The 16,977-nt window shown below is 41.2% G+C and overlaps 1 protein-coding gene across 1 annotated transcript in view; it reads left to right on the top strand.

The window, feature by feature from the left end:
* Window positions 1–16,729, top strand: part of LOC125465700 (secernin-1-like) — a 191,589-nt gene extending 174,860 nt beyond the window's left edge. The window contains exons 7-9 of the mRNA XM_048559439.2: window positions 984–1,164; window positions 13,519–13,678; window positions 15,098–16,729. Of these exons, the coding sequence (XP_048415396.1) occupies window positions 984–1,164; window positions 13,519–13,677 (340 nt within the window). The 3' untranslated portion in view covers window position 13,678; window positions 15,098–16,729. The remainder of the gene's footprint in view (window positions 1–983; window positions 1,165–13,518; window positions 13,679–15,097) is intronic.
* The last annotated feature ends 248 nt before the right edge of the window (window positions 16,730–16,977 follow it).

The raw sequence follows: 16,977 nt of genomic DNA, 5'->3' as shown, positions 1-16,977 counted from the left end.
CACCACCACCAATCCCCCGAATTGAGATTGTTCAAGATGTGATGGTTTATTTTATTGTGTTTTAACATTTTGAAATCTCAAGACCTGTCAGTAATGTATTTAACCAGGTGCACAATTATTATTTGGAGTCTGTATGATGTCTTGGCTTTGCTGCAGCTATTCTAGATTGTTTGATGTACTTTTCTATCTTATGTGTAACTAATTGTGGTATTTTTCAGTCTATTGTGTAAGTCAGAGTATCTGTTTTCTGCCATCACTTGCCTAAATTCCAAAGCTAAATTGTGCCAAGACATTGGGCTATATTCTGTTGTAAAAGAGCTGCAACAAATATTAAAAGAAAATACCACACAAAGAGGTGCAAGCTCAGTCTTCCTCCTGACCATCCATAAAACTAGACTGTTCTGTAAACTCAATTAACTTCTATGATGATAGATGAAGTCCAACTGAGCTGCTCAGTTCTAGAGGAAGAAAAATAATTGTGTACTTAAAATAACCCAGTGCTATTTTAAATTCTAATACCTTCAGAGATTCTCTGATATAAAAGCAGTAGTGCAGTTGTCCTTTAAATTTTGAAATTTCTCTTCAGGTGGTTGTCTGATGATATTCTGGAATTAAACCAATTTTAAAGAAAATGTTTAATGGTTAAATGTCGGTACCAATAATACCGGTACTTTGCTGACCACATGAAAGTTGTGCTGTAACTCTGTTGATATTCCAGTAATGAGACTTGGATTTTGCCACCCTCCCTGTTATAGCAGAATCTTCAATGTTTATAATTCCATCTCATGGGGCAAGCTTGGACACAGTACTCAGAAATGCATTTGTTCAATGTTAATAGATAATTTTAGAGTATCATAAAACTTGTGCAAATTGCTGACAGATTTTCACTTGCATTATGTGTACACAGTATTTCCTAGAGTTGTGTAGCAGACTGAAACGAGACTGTTCCAATACTAAAAAAAAAACTGATCTGTTTGCTTCAGGTCCATCTTCAAACCTTTCATCTTTGTAGATAATGTCAAGCCAGTCCCTAAAACACAGTCTCCGAGTTTTGGTAATGAGGACCCAGTAAAGCAGCAGCCTCGTTTCCAGAGCATGGTTGACCGTCGACATGAGCTCTATCAAGCTCACGAGTGTGCCAGAGCAGTTATGGAAACTGAAGAGGTAAGATATGTGACCAAAAATCTCTACATTTAATTTGTTGACGCTTTAATTATATTTTTCAGCAGTTTTCATGGATCACTTAAAGACACCCAGTAACTTTCATAATAAACCTTTATACTCAATGATATAATTCATGGGAAGTTCAGATAGATGAATTATTTCTTCTAAAGTGTTCTTTGCTGAAATTATATTTTTGGATTTAACAATTTATTTTTATTTGACATTATCTTCTCGCTATCGAAATGTTTTAAAAATACTTTTAAGCAAAGCCTTTTAATTGAACAGCTGTATGTGCCAGAAACTGTATCTAACTGTCCAATAATTTACTCTTTTTCCCCTGCTTTACTTTGCTTTTTTTTTAAGTTAGGCCAGATGGACAGGGTGGGCTGAAATCAGCAAAGTGTCAATGTTCATGGAGCATTTGTCTCCATGTGATTGAGTGAATTTTCTGGGACTGCTGTCCGAAACACACTCCATTACCTTCGCACTGCACCTCTATGGTGTCCCACCCGTTCTGTTTTCCTTGCTGGCGGCAGAAGTACTTGCCACTGCCAGGACTTCCCATCATTTCCATTGGAATTTTTAATGGGAATGCCATTTTTAATGTCCAGCTGGGTGTTGGCTTTCACTGTCTACGTAGTGGGAACAGAACTCGATGCTTCTAAGGGCACATTAGATGGTGTAGCTAACCTTTCATTGTAAACGCAAGAGCACATTTACGAATGTACGACAACCTAAGAACCAAACTGCACATCCATGAGCCCTGTCTAAAGGGTTACTGTCTATTCATTTCCCTGTGCCCAGTTTCTATAACACATACTCATTGTTCGATGTGGGACCATCACATACTGGAAAGCTTTTTAACTGTTGAAAACCATTGCTTTTATTTGGAAACAGCAAAAGCCAAAAAAAAACAAACCAGTGGAAGATACATCTGCCGCTAAGGACAGACAGGGTCCACACATTTTCTGAGCAGTAACAAATTTATATTTACAATAATCAGTGCACCCAAGTCTTATCTAATGGAGCCAAGTGTCAATTAAATCCTGTCTGACATGTTGCACCACCGCTGAGATTCGGTCATGTTGAAGGTGACATTTCTCCTGCTCAGTGTCGTCTTCTTCCTCTTCGGGAAACAGCTGCTGCTCTCCTAGAGTGCAGCACATCCCCCTCTTTGCCTGTTCCAGTTGTGCACACCATCAGGATCTCAGATTACTCAGCATACTCTGTCTGTACTGTAGTGCAAGCCCAGCTTCCAACTGTTCCAAGCATCTGAACCTCCATTGTAACTGGGCTATCATCTGCTCCATGATGGCCCTCTTTTAAAAAAATGGGCTGCATTATATCGACATTTGACCTCAGTTGGGGACTTGCGTAATGAAGTAATCAGCAAAGGACACAGAGAGTAAAGCCTTGTCTGCCAATAACCATCCAACCCTTGATGGTTTAACGTACTCCTCTATGTAGTGGGATATAGAGGATTTGGTAAGGAGGGCAGTGGAATGTCTCTGCATGGACCTATTGACATTGGAACCTTATTGCAATTAATGTAACACAAGCCATATTGCACAACTGTGCGAGACAGTAAGTGCTGTGTGTTCACTGATATCTTGGTCCCCATTTCCCACATCACCGGGAGACAGGGCCTTACCCTCTGAGATAAAAAGGTGTGGAGCTGGAGGAACACAGCTGGCCAGGCAACATCAAAGGGGCAGGAAAGTTGATGTTTCAGGTCCAAAACCTCAGCTTTCCTGCTCCTCTGATGCTGCCTGGCCTGCTGTGTTCCTTCAGCTCCACAACATGTTATCTCAGACTCCAGCATCGGCAGCTCCTACTGTCTCTAAGCCTTACCCTCTGTGCCCTTTGCTGATTACTCCATTATGCAAGTCCCTGACTGAGGTCAAATGTCAATGCAGTGCAGCCCATTTTTCAAACAGGGCCATAGTGGAGCAAATGATAAGCCAGTGTGTGTGAAAGGATATTCACTTGAGAGCGGAAATCCACTCCATGCCCTTGTGCAGTACATAAGATCTTGCACTGTCTTTGTGAATTATGGCCCACAGGTGGCATTTCTAGTCGCCTGTGCTTTCTTCTGCTTCACAAAGATGACTGTGATCAATCTGCAATGACTGGCATGGCCAAGATTGCTTGTGGCCAGGATGTGTAGCCCACACTGTTTGACAAAGTATGTATTTCACATATAGGCCACTGTGATAATGGATGACTTCAGCCTGTACTGTGAAAGTGCCTGATTAACGCAATTGCTGTTGAAAGGTCCCATATTGCTGACAGGTAGAGTCTGCAGGCTTAGATAGGCAAAACATACCCTACCCAAGACCTGGTAGTTCACTTGAAGCACATGCATGGGTTTGGTGCATGCACCCACAGGCACATAGTGTAGGAATGAGACTGACATAGCACTGTACCACAGTGTCATTTCCATCCCCTTGACTGATCATTGCTGACAACCAAGACAAGTTTCTGGTAGTACTAAACAGAAGTACTCACGGCATTTTTGTTCTGGCTGACAAAGCACAATGCAAAAAAAGCAAGGCAGAAATGCTGTGAACATCAAGGTGCAAAGTGAGTGAGTGGGGAGCAGCCTGCGATGCACCATAATCCAGTCCCTGACACGGGTGCCCATCCCTGCGTGGAGTGTCTCCTGGCAGCAATGTTACAATGAAAGGTTCCAAAATACAGTATTGATGTGTAAGTAGGTCAGAAATGTGCCACAAGGCTAAGGCAAGACATGTATGTATCTGATGCTAATGTCTGTTAATGGGGGGGGGGGGGGGATTTGTTAACCCAGGTGTGTGACCTGAGATGTTGGGAACTGCTATCACAAAGGCAGCCCAGAGCTGCAGGGAGCAAGCTGAGTCATCAATGTAATGACATGTGTCTTTAGGCTGTCTTCTTTCTTTTGAAGAGGATGTTGTCAATCTGGTGCCGAGGTGTCTGCTCCATAGACAAAAGAAGCATGAGTGAATGGAGTCAGGCTCACCTAGACCTAGGGTTTTAGTTTTTGTTTTCAATCATTGAGGTTGGAGTTTTGGAACTGAGGTTGTAGATACAGCTCGCTGTCTGCTGATGCAAAAGCTTGAGTGTCCCTTCTTCTAGATTCATTCTGTCAGTGTTCCTGCTCCGGGGCTGGAGAAGATATCAAGTGAGGGAAATCTGTTTTGCTGAACTTGCCTTTGCTAAGGGTGTGATTATAGAATGCTACTATATTGGCACAATTAATGAGAAGTAGTAGTTAAAATAATATGTTATTTTTATATAGCTCAAGTAATACCAATTCTGGTTTTGTTTGTGCTTTAACTGTGGTGTAAGAATAAAGTCCGTTAAAGTCCGTTTTGCTTAAATATGGTACGTAACACCTTACAGTTATCTCCTCAATTATGTTTTAAGGGGGTTCAGTCTAGATCACAACATCAGGTACATAGTCTGACTTTCAACAATTGTCACTGTCTCGTTCCTGTCTCTCTCTCTGTGTCTCCTCCTGTGTCCTGATTTTCCACCCCCATACCAGACCAATGCCCCAGTCCCTGAAAACCTATGCACGTGATTTAAATCAGCACATTGCACACAAACATGAGCATCAGCAAACACAGCCGTAATGGAATGCTAATGCATGCAAATACGACTCTCACTGCTCCCTCATCTTGACTTGGTTGGAGAACCAGTATTGGGACCACAACTGTTTACAATATTTTTAAATGACAGGGAGGAAGGAAACAAATGTACCGTAGCCAAATTTACAGACAATGCTGAAATAGATGGAAAAGCAGGTTGTGAAGGGGGATAGAAAATAGTTCACAGGGAAATATTGTGAGGCTAAGTAAAAGGGCAAAAAGTTGTGAAATGCAGGGTACTATAGGAAAATGAGAAGTTGTTCATTTGAAAGGGAGAATGAAAGAACAGAATTTTAATTAAATGCAGAAAGCTGCAGCACAAAGGGATTTGGGGGTACTTGTGCACAAAACACAGAATGCTGGTGTGCGGGTACAACAGGTAATCAGGAAGGCTAATGGAATGTGGGCCATTATTTCGAGAGGTTTGGAGTATAAGCACAGGGAAGTTTTATTGGAATCATACAAGGTGCTGGTGAGACCACATCCAGAGTATTGTAAACAGTTTTGGTCCCTTATTTAAGGAAAGATATCATTTCATTGGAGGCGGTTCAGAGAAGGTTCACTAGGACGATCCCTGATGCTGAAGGATTGCCTTGTGAGCAAAAACTGCACAGTTCGGGACTGTACTCACTGGAGTTTAGAAGAATGAGAGGTGATTGCATTGAAGCATAAGGGATTCTTAAGGAACTTGATAGGCTAAATGCTGAGAGGATGTTTCCTCTCATGTCGAGAGTTTAGAGGGCATAGTCTCAGAATATAGGAGCACCAAGTTTAGACTGAGATGAGGATGAATTTCTTCTGAGTGCAGAGCTCTCTGGAACTCCTTGACACAGAGCTTAGGGAGCAGAGTCCTTGCGTATATTTCAGGCTCTGACAAATTCTTGATCAATAGGGAAATTGTGGGTTATAGGCAAGGGTCAAGAAAGTGGATGTGAGGAATGCTGGATCAGCAATGATCCTATTGAATGGTGCAGCTGGTTTGAGCAGCCAGATGGCCTTCTGCTGTTCCAATTTCTTATATTACAGGAAGATTTTGTCCTGCATTGTAGTTCTGTGATACAACAGATTGAGGATACAATGAACCGTTGACTCTCTTTGAATATATCTGTCTCTGGAGCTAAAAATATAAAATGTGATTACTCCTTAAGTGTCAGCAAGTTTGTTCATTCACTTCCTACACTGATGTTTCACTGGAATTTTTCAAAGCAAAGTTAGATAAAGTTTGATTAGCTCAGGCAGTCCAGGACAATGTAGGGAAGACATAAAATGTGTTGAGACCACAATGAAATATCCTGTTCTTTAATTAATTGGTGGTTGTTGATTCAAAGCATTGGTCTAATCCCGCTGCAAAATCATTTGTTCCAATGATACACCACTAAATGTTTCTAACCAGAAGATGTAGAACCCTTTGCACAAGATTGGGGTGGCACGGTGGCTTAGTGGTTAGCACTGCAGCCTCTCAGTGCCAGGGACCCAGGTTCAATTCCAGCCTTGGGCAACTGTCTGTGCGGAGTTTGCACATTTTTCGCATGTCTGCGTGGGTTTCCTCCAGGTGCTCCAGTTTCCTCCCACAGTCCAAAGATTAGCGGGCTAGGTGGATTGGCCATGCTAAATTGCCTGTAGTGTTTAGGGGGATGGGTCTGGGTGGGATGCTCCAAAGGGCAGTGTGGACTTGTTGGGCCGTAGGGCCTATTTCCACACTGTAGGGAATCTTATCTAATCTAATTTCTTGGTGTAGATTTTAATCTCCCTCCTCCAAATCTCAAAACCTTGGACCATTCTTTTCTCTCTAGATCAGCATCATTTTCTGAGGTTGATTGTTGTGATTTGTTGAATCGGGTAGAGCAGGAAGGCCCCATCTTTGATCTCTCGTTTGCATTATAGGATCTTGATGACCTGGTTCAGAGATTCCTGCACTTGACTGGATGGTGGTTGTATGGGCTGCATTTGGTTTCAATTACCATTGGATTAGGGAGGCCAACAAATTGAGTCACTGAAAGGGCAGGACAGAACTGTGGAGAGAAGTGTGCACGTTGTCAATGCTGGTGATGGAAATTGCTGTCTGGGTGGGATTTAAAGGTGCAAAGTGTCGAACTGTGAGACAGGAACGTCTCCTGTCATGACCCAAATTACAAACTTCAACTCTTGCGTCTGGAAACTGCTTTGACAGCAAGTTAGGTATTTTTCCTACCTTTTGCCGTGGGGGAGCTCGGCTGCAGCTGAACCGACAGCAGCAGGTGTGGGCCCAGCTGCAAGAGATGGCACTGGAGTATGGCGACTGTGTAGGTGAGTCCGGGGCAGGACTTGTGGTAGTGGCATCCGTTTTCAACATGGTGGTGATGGCAGGGTGGCATCTGTGGTTAGCTTTGGAATTGGGACATAGAGCTCCAGCCGTGGCAATAGGGTAAGTCCTAATAGGTACTCCTGGTGGATTGATGGCGGCAGCAGCAGCATGGTACCCAGGTGTGATGGTCCTGGCAGCAGAGCAGTAGTAGCGATGGTGGCCCTGGAGTGAGACTCTCGTAGTAGACTGTGCTACAGGTGGAGTTTTAGGTCCCATGCCCATCATGGAAACCGCACACCAGCGCCTAATGTTGAGCAAGCACAAAAATGAAGAGCTCTTTTTTTTGTTATACTTTGGTTATTTCTTAATATCTTCTCTAACTCAATAGCACTGGAGTGTGACGACATATTACATGTTTCAATAAATCTTCCAATTTCATCTCAAATGAACAAATGAAAAAGTACAGCCCTTTGGCCCTTCAAGACTGTGCTGACATCATGCCCTAACTAATCTAAAAGCAAACCTGCCATTTTTTGATCTGTATCTCTCTATTCCCTCCCTATTTGTGTACCCAGCTCGGTGCCTCTTAGATGTCTTCATTGTGCCCGCTTCCACCACCTCTTCCGGCAGTGCATTCCAGGCTGCTACCGCTCTCTGCACGGAAAAACTTCCATTGTACATCTCCCTTAAACTTTCCCCTCTTGACCTTGAACCCGTGCCCCCTTGTAATTGAAACTTCAACCCTGGGGAAAAGCCTCTGACTGCCCGCCTTGACTCTGCCTCTCATAATTTTGCAGACCTTCTATCAGGTCTCCTGTCAGCCACTGTCTTTCCAGTGAAAACCATCCTAGTCTTGTTAACCGTTCCTCATAGTCAATGCCCTGGAGACCAGACAACATCCTGGTGAACCTTCTCTGTATTTTCTCCAAAACTTCCACATCCTTCTGGTAGTGTGGCGACCAAAACTGCACATAATACTCCAAATGTGGCCTACAAGGATTTTATATAAAGATAGTAAGAATTGCAGATACTGGAGTCCGAGATAACGCCATGTGCAACTGGAAGGGCACAGCAGGCCAGGCAGCATCAGAGGAAGAGGAAAGTCAACATTTCGGGTCGGAACGTTTCTTCAGACATATAACTGCTTTATGTAGCTGCAACCTGTTTTGCCAACTCTTGCACTCCATGCCCCGGGGATGAAGGCAAGCATGCCACATGCTGCCTTGGTTACCTGTGTTGCCACTTTCAGGGAACTGTGGACCTGCATGCTCAGATCCGTCTGAATGTTCGTGTTCCTAAGAGTTCTACCATTTACAACTCCATTGTTAAAGAATTCCAGCTGATGGTGTGTGTGTGCCTGTGGTTTTCAAGTGGAAGTTTGCATCTAGCTGTAATATTGCTTGAGATGAACGGGTCCTCTCTGACTCTCCTATGCATAATGGTCATCTCACTGTGGTCCTATTATATACAGAATTGCATCCCAGCAAGCAATCTGCACTCATTGAAGGAGCGAACACAAAGGATAACTTCAAGAGGAGAAAAGTTATTCTTGTCACGTCTCCAAAAATCATGGTCCAGATCAGCCAGGTGTAACAGTCGCTGTTGGATTGCAGTTCTTGTAATTATTTACTCTGCGTTCTTCTGCAGGTTTCTGGACCTAGCCTCCAGTGTTAAAGGTTCCAATATGTGTAGCTAAATCCTCACACGGCCATTAAAATTGGGCAACCCAAGCCATTCCTCTTTTATTTACAGCACAAACTGCTATATTCTGGTAAATTAATCCAATTACCAACATACTGAACAGATGGGATATTTAAATAGTATGTTAGTGAATGTGTAGGAGTTGGAAAAAGTGGATAGTGTGACGGGTGGATGAGTGAGTAGGGAGGTTGAGGCTTCATCAGGTTGGCTCAGGGCTGTGACATTAGCTGGGAGAGGATCCAGCGTGGCCCGAATGAGAAGTGGTGACCTGGCAGATTACATCAACGTGGCACGACCTGATTGATGCCACAATCTGCGTAGATTGCAACCCTCTGGAGCACACTTCAAAAGGCCAAGCTGCACACGTGTACACGCACATTCTCACACGCGCACATGCACAGGTCGTGCCATACTAGATCTTCTCAGCGTGGAGATACTTTAGCATCAAAACAGCACTCAATCACAAAACAACAGGCAGTCAGAGCACAGCTGTCTGTTACATTCTCCTGGCTTTACAGGTGCCTGTTTAGCTCATTTGTTTTGATGGTGAACGTGAAGTTATTAGTGATGTCAAAATCATGGGCTTAAATTTCTACTGGCTGAGGTAAACTTGGGACCTGTCTCCTCATTGTGTTTTACATCGGGCAAGGAGGCAGCTGTAGCTCAAGCCTCAAATAATAGACTATACTTCCTTTAGAGAGAGAGAGAGAGAGAGGTGATATGGGAGCCACCACATAGCTGTAAAAAGAATAACTTCTTTTGATGCTATGTTTTTATCTGTAGGCAAATGATGCAAAAAGTCCATCTTAATGATTAGATGTTTAGATTTCTGAAAATAGCAAAGCATAAGACCATCACTTTAGTGAATAGCATTGTCTGTGAAAAGCAACAAAAAGTCATTCACCATCATGTGCTACTGTGTGGTTACTACACTCTAAAACCGTGCAAAAATACTGCTTTGAATGTCTGTTGAAGAGTTTGCAGTAAAATCATTCCACAACAAGGGAATAGAGTTAGTTGTTTTTGAGCCTGCTGCAAATCAGTATTGCTGAGGAAAGCACATCTAATGTGATTGCTGTTTGAGCACAGTATCTTAGATTATAGTCTGTGCAGATGGTTAAAAATACAGTTGTATCACCGAGGGGACCAGTACAAGCTGAAACATCAGACAATGTGACTGAAATCTTAAAGACTTGGCACTCTGTTGATATATGCATAGCATTGCACAACAGAGTGCTTTGACAAACTTTATTGTAACTGAATCACTCTGACCAGGCTGTAGTCTTTTCAATTTAGTGTGTTCGGAATTGTAATTGAGAGATTGTTGGCATGCAGAGTACAAATTCTTATCATAAGTAAAAACTTGAAAGTTCTTTACGCAGAGGGTGTTGGGTGCCTGGACCGCGTTGCCAGCGGAGGTGTTAGACGCACACACGTTAGCGTCTTTTAAGATATATCTGGACAGGTACATGGATGGGTGGGGAGCAAATGGACAAAGACCCTTAGAAAATCGATGACAGGTTAGACAGAGGATCTCATTCGGCGCAGGCTTGGAGGGCTGAAGGGCCTGTTCCTGTGCTGTAATTTTCTTTGTTCTTTGTTCTGAAAGGGGGAATTAAGAAACCAAAAGAGACACTTGTCAAAGAGACACTTTAGAAGGCTTCCGAAGAAAAGCAAGTTGCGAACAGAGTTTCAAGTGGTAGGGATCCGATGTGGAGTGCTGGGCTAAATCGGGTTGGTGAGGGAATGGTGCAGCATAGAGTAAAGGACCATAGTACATAGTTAAGTACATTATAGGGAAGAGAATCTTGACTTGGTTAGGACAGTCTGAACGATTATAAAGATAATACAAAGCAGAAGAGACAAGCTGCAGAAGATTGCCACCTGTTAGTTTGTTATTTTAAAAAATCTGTGAATGTTCTTCAGGAAAGGTGAACTACCAATTCAACCTCACTCAGAGTGGCAATGCAGCAAACTAGTGATGGCCACAAATACTGTCCTGCCATTGATACCTTATTCAGGGAACTGATTTAAAAGCACATGCACACATACCCGGATAGCACCCAGAAGCAAGAACCCTGGGAAGTAGTAAGAATTGCAGATGGTGGAGTCAGAGATAACACAGAATGGAGCTGGAGAAACAGCAGGCCAGGCAACATCTGAGGAGCAGGAAAGCTGCTATTTCAGGTTAGACCATAAGACATAGGAGTGGAAATAAGGCCATTCGTCCCATCAAGTCCACTCTGCCATTTAAATCATGGCTGATGGGCATTTCAACTCCACTTCCCTGCACTCTCCCCGTAGGTTGGGACACTTCTGTGTTTCTCCAGCTCCATACTGTGTTCCCCAGAATCCTGGGAGTTTTTTTTTTAAGAATTCTTTTACTAACCTGGGACCTCCTTTTTCTTTGGATAAATCCATTGTACCATTAAGGGAGCTATTTATACAACACTGTAGTACTTGGAAAGGCATTTTGGAAGTGAGAACAAATGATGAAACAGTGAGGTACTACCAACATGCTGAAACAAGGAGTATAGAGAATTAGCCAGCAGCAGCATCAGGCCCACCTAAAAATGAGGTGCCTAGCTAATAACGTTACAACATAATGCTAACCAAAGAAGCAGTGTGCTATTGATGAGCCCACAACCAACAAGTCAAATCAAAGCTCCACCATTCTGCTACATCTAATGGTGAACAGTTGTAGCAAATTAAGACTAATCAGAGCAAAAATCTCCACAAATATGGCAACATTCAATTTTAGTGAAGCCCAGCATGTCAGCGTAAAGCATAAAACAAGCATTTGCAAACATCTTTAGCCCGTATGAGAGATAACAAGGTGTAGTGCTGGATGAACACAGCAGGCCAAGCAGCATCAGGTCTGCATGTGAGTTTGCTCGCTGAGCTGGAAGGTTCGTTTTCAGACGTTTCGTCACCATACTAGGTAACGTCATCAGTGAGCCTCCGACGAAGCGCTGGTGTTATGTCCCGCTTTCTATTTAACCAGATAAATAGAAAGCGGGACATAACACCAGCGCTTCGTCGGAGGCTCACTGATGATGTTACCTAGTATGGTGACGAAACGTCTGAAAACGAACCTTCCAGCTCAGCGAGCAAACTCACATCCAGAACCTCAACCTGAGCTACAAATCTTCTCAACTCGCTAGCATCAGGTCTAGGCCCGAAACGTCAGCTTTCCTGCTCCTCTGATGCTGCTTGGCCTGCTTGTCTTCATCCAGCTCTACACTTTGTTATCTCAGATTCTCCAGCTTCTGCAGTTCCTGCCATTGGATGATTGATTTCAATCTCTCCCTGAGATCCCCAAAATCTGACAGCAGTTGTTAATTTCCTAGCTAATGTTATTTCTGCACAAGTCAGTTCCCAGACTGAAATCTGGCTAGGTGTCATTTTTTTTCCTCGGTCTTAAAGAGGTCATCTTTCACTGAAATGTGAACATACTATGCAGTAGATTTGATTTATTTATTGTTGAAAGAAATAAGGATAAAATGGGATAAACTAAGCCATTTACACATAACAAAAGTTTAAAGGTTTAGAAGCACCCAGTAAAATGCAGTCCCGTTAATCTCAAAAACTCTCCTTTACAATACTCACACCAGAGAGAATGCTCTTCTTTACCACAGCTATAGGGCTTGACCTAACTTGTTCCTAACAATAGAAACTCTCTCTCATACAGTTTTTAAAGCTACAGAAATACTTGTAGGTTAATCATTAAGATCCCTTCAGACACAGACCAAACCCACTTGCCACTAGCGCAAGATCCAATCTCTCATTGTATGAAAACATGGCAAAATCACATATCTCACAGTACTCATTTCAATTTAAGTCATTCCATTTGATATACAGCTTCTACAGAAAGCGTGCACATTAAAACTAGCTGCCGCCGTAGCAAAACGTGTTCCAGTCCAGCTCCAACACGCGTCCGTTCTGGCCACAAACACATCAGAACGAATCCAGTTTGACCAGTTAGGGCCCCTTGACTGTATTCTCAATCATCAGCAAAATGATGGACGTTGTTATTAATGCTGTCGAGTCCACCTACTCCGCAAAAACACACACTGCTGCTACTAACAAGCTGCACTACTCTAGGCCTTGTAACAGCTTTGATCCACAAACAGCAAAAAGAACACAATTCGGGTGAGATTAGAGTGACTGTCCTTGATGGGAAGACCATATTTTCACTAGGTGCAGCAGCAAAGAGCCCCAGCAAATTTGAAGCCATTGGAAAGCAAGGCGGGAAGCTCTCCGCAGGAGTCAAAACTAACACAAAAGAAGATGGCTATGATCATTCGCAATGACTGTCTCAAGCCCAGGGCATCACTGTAGGATTTGTTCAGGGCAGTGTCCTAGGCCGAACCATCTACAGCAGCTACAGCAATGACATTTTCTTCAGTGTAAGGTCAAATGTACTGGGACAGGATCATAAGAGAGTCAAAAGAAGGAATTTTTAAACATGGCTGTGTTATGTGGATATCTATGGCCCACTTGAATGATAAAAATCACCCCTTTTCCTTTGCTTAAGCAAATTTTGCTGCAGCACATTAGCTCCATGAAATTTCTAATTCCAATTTTCACCGGTTTAACTGGAATGATCTGAAATCAATCATATCCAGATGTTTGTGATACTTGGCCCATTTCACTTTGGTTTAATGATGCCCATACATTCTATCCATTTGGGTTATTAAATAGAAAGCTTTTTGAAATGGCCATTCATCTCTATAGGATGCTGGGCAGAAGCTTTGGAAAACCATGCTGGATTTGGAAAAACAAGGTCTGGAAGCCATGCAGGATATCTTAAAGTGTGAAGGACCTTTAGACACTTCAGAATTTGCTGACCTCTTCTATGATTGTGTGGACACTGAAATTAAATTCTACAAGTGACGTATGTATAAGTTTTTTTTTGTTTTAAGCTAACAAGTAATAAACAGTTTAACAGAATAAGACAGCAAATGTGTTTCAAAATTGATGTTAAGAGATGTGTATAGCAAATGTTTTCAGGTACAGTGCTAAAGTATTCTTTAAACACCCAAACGGAATGGAAACTAAGGACTGCAGAAGTGGTGAGGTTAGAGGCAGCTATTAAAATGTTTAGTTTTATCTGAAGTGTTTCAAACAGGACAATCAAGATTCTGATGTTTATATTTCCTCCATTAGGGATACTGTAAACAAACAAACTCCTGGTGTACAAAAGAACACAAAAACAAAATGCTATAGATGTTGAAAATCTAAAGTAAAAGTTAAAACTTCTGAAAGTATTCACCAGGTCAGATAGCACCTGTGGAAAGAAACATTGAAGTTAAAATAGAAGACTGCTTCCAGCATTTTTCTGGGAATTTTGTTTTATTTGTTCCTATTTAACCAATTCACCTCTGAGCAAATAGCTATTTATTAAAAGATAACAAAGTGTGAAGCTGGATGAACACAGCAAGCCAAGCAGCATCTCAGGAGCACAAAAGCTGACATTTCGGGCCTAGACAGTCTAGACCCGAAACATCAGCTTCTGTGCTCCTAAGATGCTGCTTGGCCTGCTGTGTTCATCCAGCTTCACACTTTGTTATCTTGGATTCTCCAGCATCTGCAGTTCCCATTATCTCTGATCACAGCTTTTTTTAAAGGCCTGTAAACAAAGACCTATCTTAACAATCAGAAAATCTGAATTTAGTTGGGTTCACTGGTCAAAGAGCAGCTTATTTTTCCCCCAATGGTAATCAACTCATGATTGCAAATTTTATTTTTGTTAAATAGTGTCAACAGGAGTTGGTAATGCATCATGAGGTGCACTGCTTTTCTTTGTGAAGTTCCGTATGTTGTCTGCATTTGTAATATGAAGCAAAGAATTATTCTACAGTAAAGCTGTTTATTTGTACAAAGATGAATATCTACCTTCACTGTAGGTACAATGGTCAAGCATCATGCCAGGACTCCAGTTTTTTTGATTTTGAGGTTTCCAAATGATATGATTGTTTACTCTTATCTTTTGCATTAGACTTTAGACATAATTTCCAGGTTTATTTATGTTTGGTCCTAATTATATAAGGTAAACATCGAATTCTTTAAATGGAGTTAAGTATGACCAGGAGCTATAAATGGCAATTACTGGAACGTAAATATTTATCAGGTGTGGAGAAAATATTTATAAAAACCACAGATGTTTTGATAAATGTAACAAAATACTCAAATGCAAATATTGTGATTGTTCAAAACAATTGGATTAATTATTGCATCAGAAGGATTAGCCGTAATGATTTGTTCAAAGCGATAACTTTAATTATGTTTTGTAATGACTTTCATTCTTTTGCAGCTGCTGGCAGTGCCCCATTGGTCTTTGTAGGCCTCGTTGGAAAACAGGGTGAGGAGCTGTTCAAGACAAATGAATGTCACTTAAGTGAAGTAAAAAAAGACTTAGTGTTGCTTGGTTTGTCTCTTTTTTTAATCCAGATAACTCGGCTACTCCCCTGAAGTAAAGTCATCATACATTCAATTGTGTATTGTCTACTCTTTGTGTCTAGTGATAGGAAGCAGCGAGTGCTTGGTTGTTGGTTGTGTGCATGCAGAAATGATATAAAGCAGGACCTTCTAAATGTTTTATGTTTGTAATGGTAGCATTTACATCCTTTTAAGCTCATTCATTGAGTAAAGAATAATCAGGTGACAAATTAAAAAGCATGGCATAATCTGCAATGTGCCATGATTGGTGCCCTTTGTATGATTTTTTTGTTTGTGATACATCTTGTAAAATTTGATTTGGCCTGAGGAACTGTCTATTTCTCGTTAACAAGTTTAATGTCTTGCAGCATGTATTTTGTGGAATTTCTTATACTTTACTATAATTAATGGCAATTGAAATTGATCCCTCAGCATATGCCAGCTACCACAGTACTGGAACACAAACATTAATTTTTAACATGAATTAGAACTCCAGAACCTTGAGAATTCAGTAAAAATCTGTTTAAATAAAATTCAAAATATTTGTATATTTAGTATAAGGGAAAATGAAGTATGCACTGCATGCAGCTCTCAGTTATAATTGTATTGGTTGTAGTTCAAGCTTTGTTCTCAGTTTATATTATTTAACTTTTCATGAGTTTTGCACAGTTAGATGTCACTTATATTCAGAATGTTTTCTGGTTTATTAATCACATTTTATAAATTGCAGTATTTTGGTCCTTGTAGCAAAAAACACGTTCTGTTATGCAGAAAATAAGTATGACATTGTTTCATTTATTGTCATGACTTATTAACTAGCAAGTATTAGTGTATCTCACTGTCTGGTTGGTCTCGATAGACCTCTTTAGTACAGTCCAGTTGATTTTAATAAACAAACATGGTATATTTGGTTCATTGGCTAGCTTAAGTACAGAAAGGCAGATCACCTTTCTCTGCTAAACATTGGGACAGCATTCTCCTTCATAATGCACAATATGTAGTGATGCTGAATTATCACTTGGTGTCACATACTTAAAGGTTTAGCATAATTAACTGTTACAAAAGTTATCTGTTATTTTTGAACAAATTATCCCAGCTTACTTTGTTTCAATAATGTTAGCACTCTATGACTTGTCTCCTGCAATTGCTGAATTGTGACAATTAAGTTCATTTATGGATTTATAAATTTGTTCTGGCTTAATTGGTAACTAAAATATATATCTGTGGAACAAATGGATGTGTTAACTATTAATGTTTTTACGTGGTTGTTCCCAATAGGACAATAATTAACAGAAATTACTGGCCTTTGAACTTGAATTTTAATTAGTATGGGGTTTTTTTGTGAAATAACATTATCGATATCATTTGATTGTTGCATAAGTCAGGTGGTTGAACTACATGTAATGTATTGTGTACTATACATCAAGATGTGAATCCTGTACTTACAATCAGCAGCTGCATCAGTGCACATCATGACTAAAGAATACACATTATGTGGCAAGATTAAGTGCTTTGTTTGGACATTGCAGTGATAATGCTTCTATGTCTGTTTTGTTCTTCATGTTAACTCTAGTCTGACAATTAATTTATTAACAATTGGAATTTGTCACAATGATGGAAGTTTAAGGGTCCTCACTAGAACTGACATCAGAATCACTTTCTTTGTTTACAACTATGCTAATAGCATCCCACAACCAGCCCAGTTCGTCCCCTTCCCCCACCCGCATCCCACAACCAGCCCAGTTCGTCCCCTTC

This window comes from Stegostoma tigrinum, chromosome 2, assembly GCF_030684315.1.
Source record: "Stegostoma tigrinum isolate sSteTig4 chromosome 2, sSteTig4.hap1, whole genome shotgun sequence".
Classification (NCBI taxonomy): Eukaryota; Metazoa; Chordata; class Chondrichthyes; order Orectolobiformes; family Stegostomatidae; genus Stegostoma; species Stegostoma tigrinum.
The sequence above is the reverse complement of the archived record's forward strand: the minus strand, read 5'-3'. Positions and strand labels throughout refer to the sequence as shown.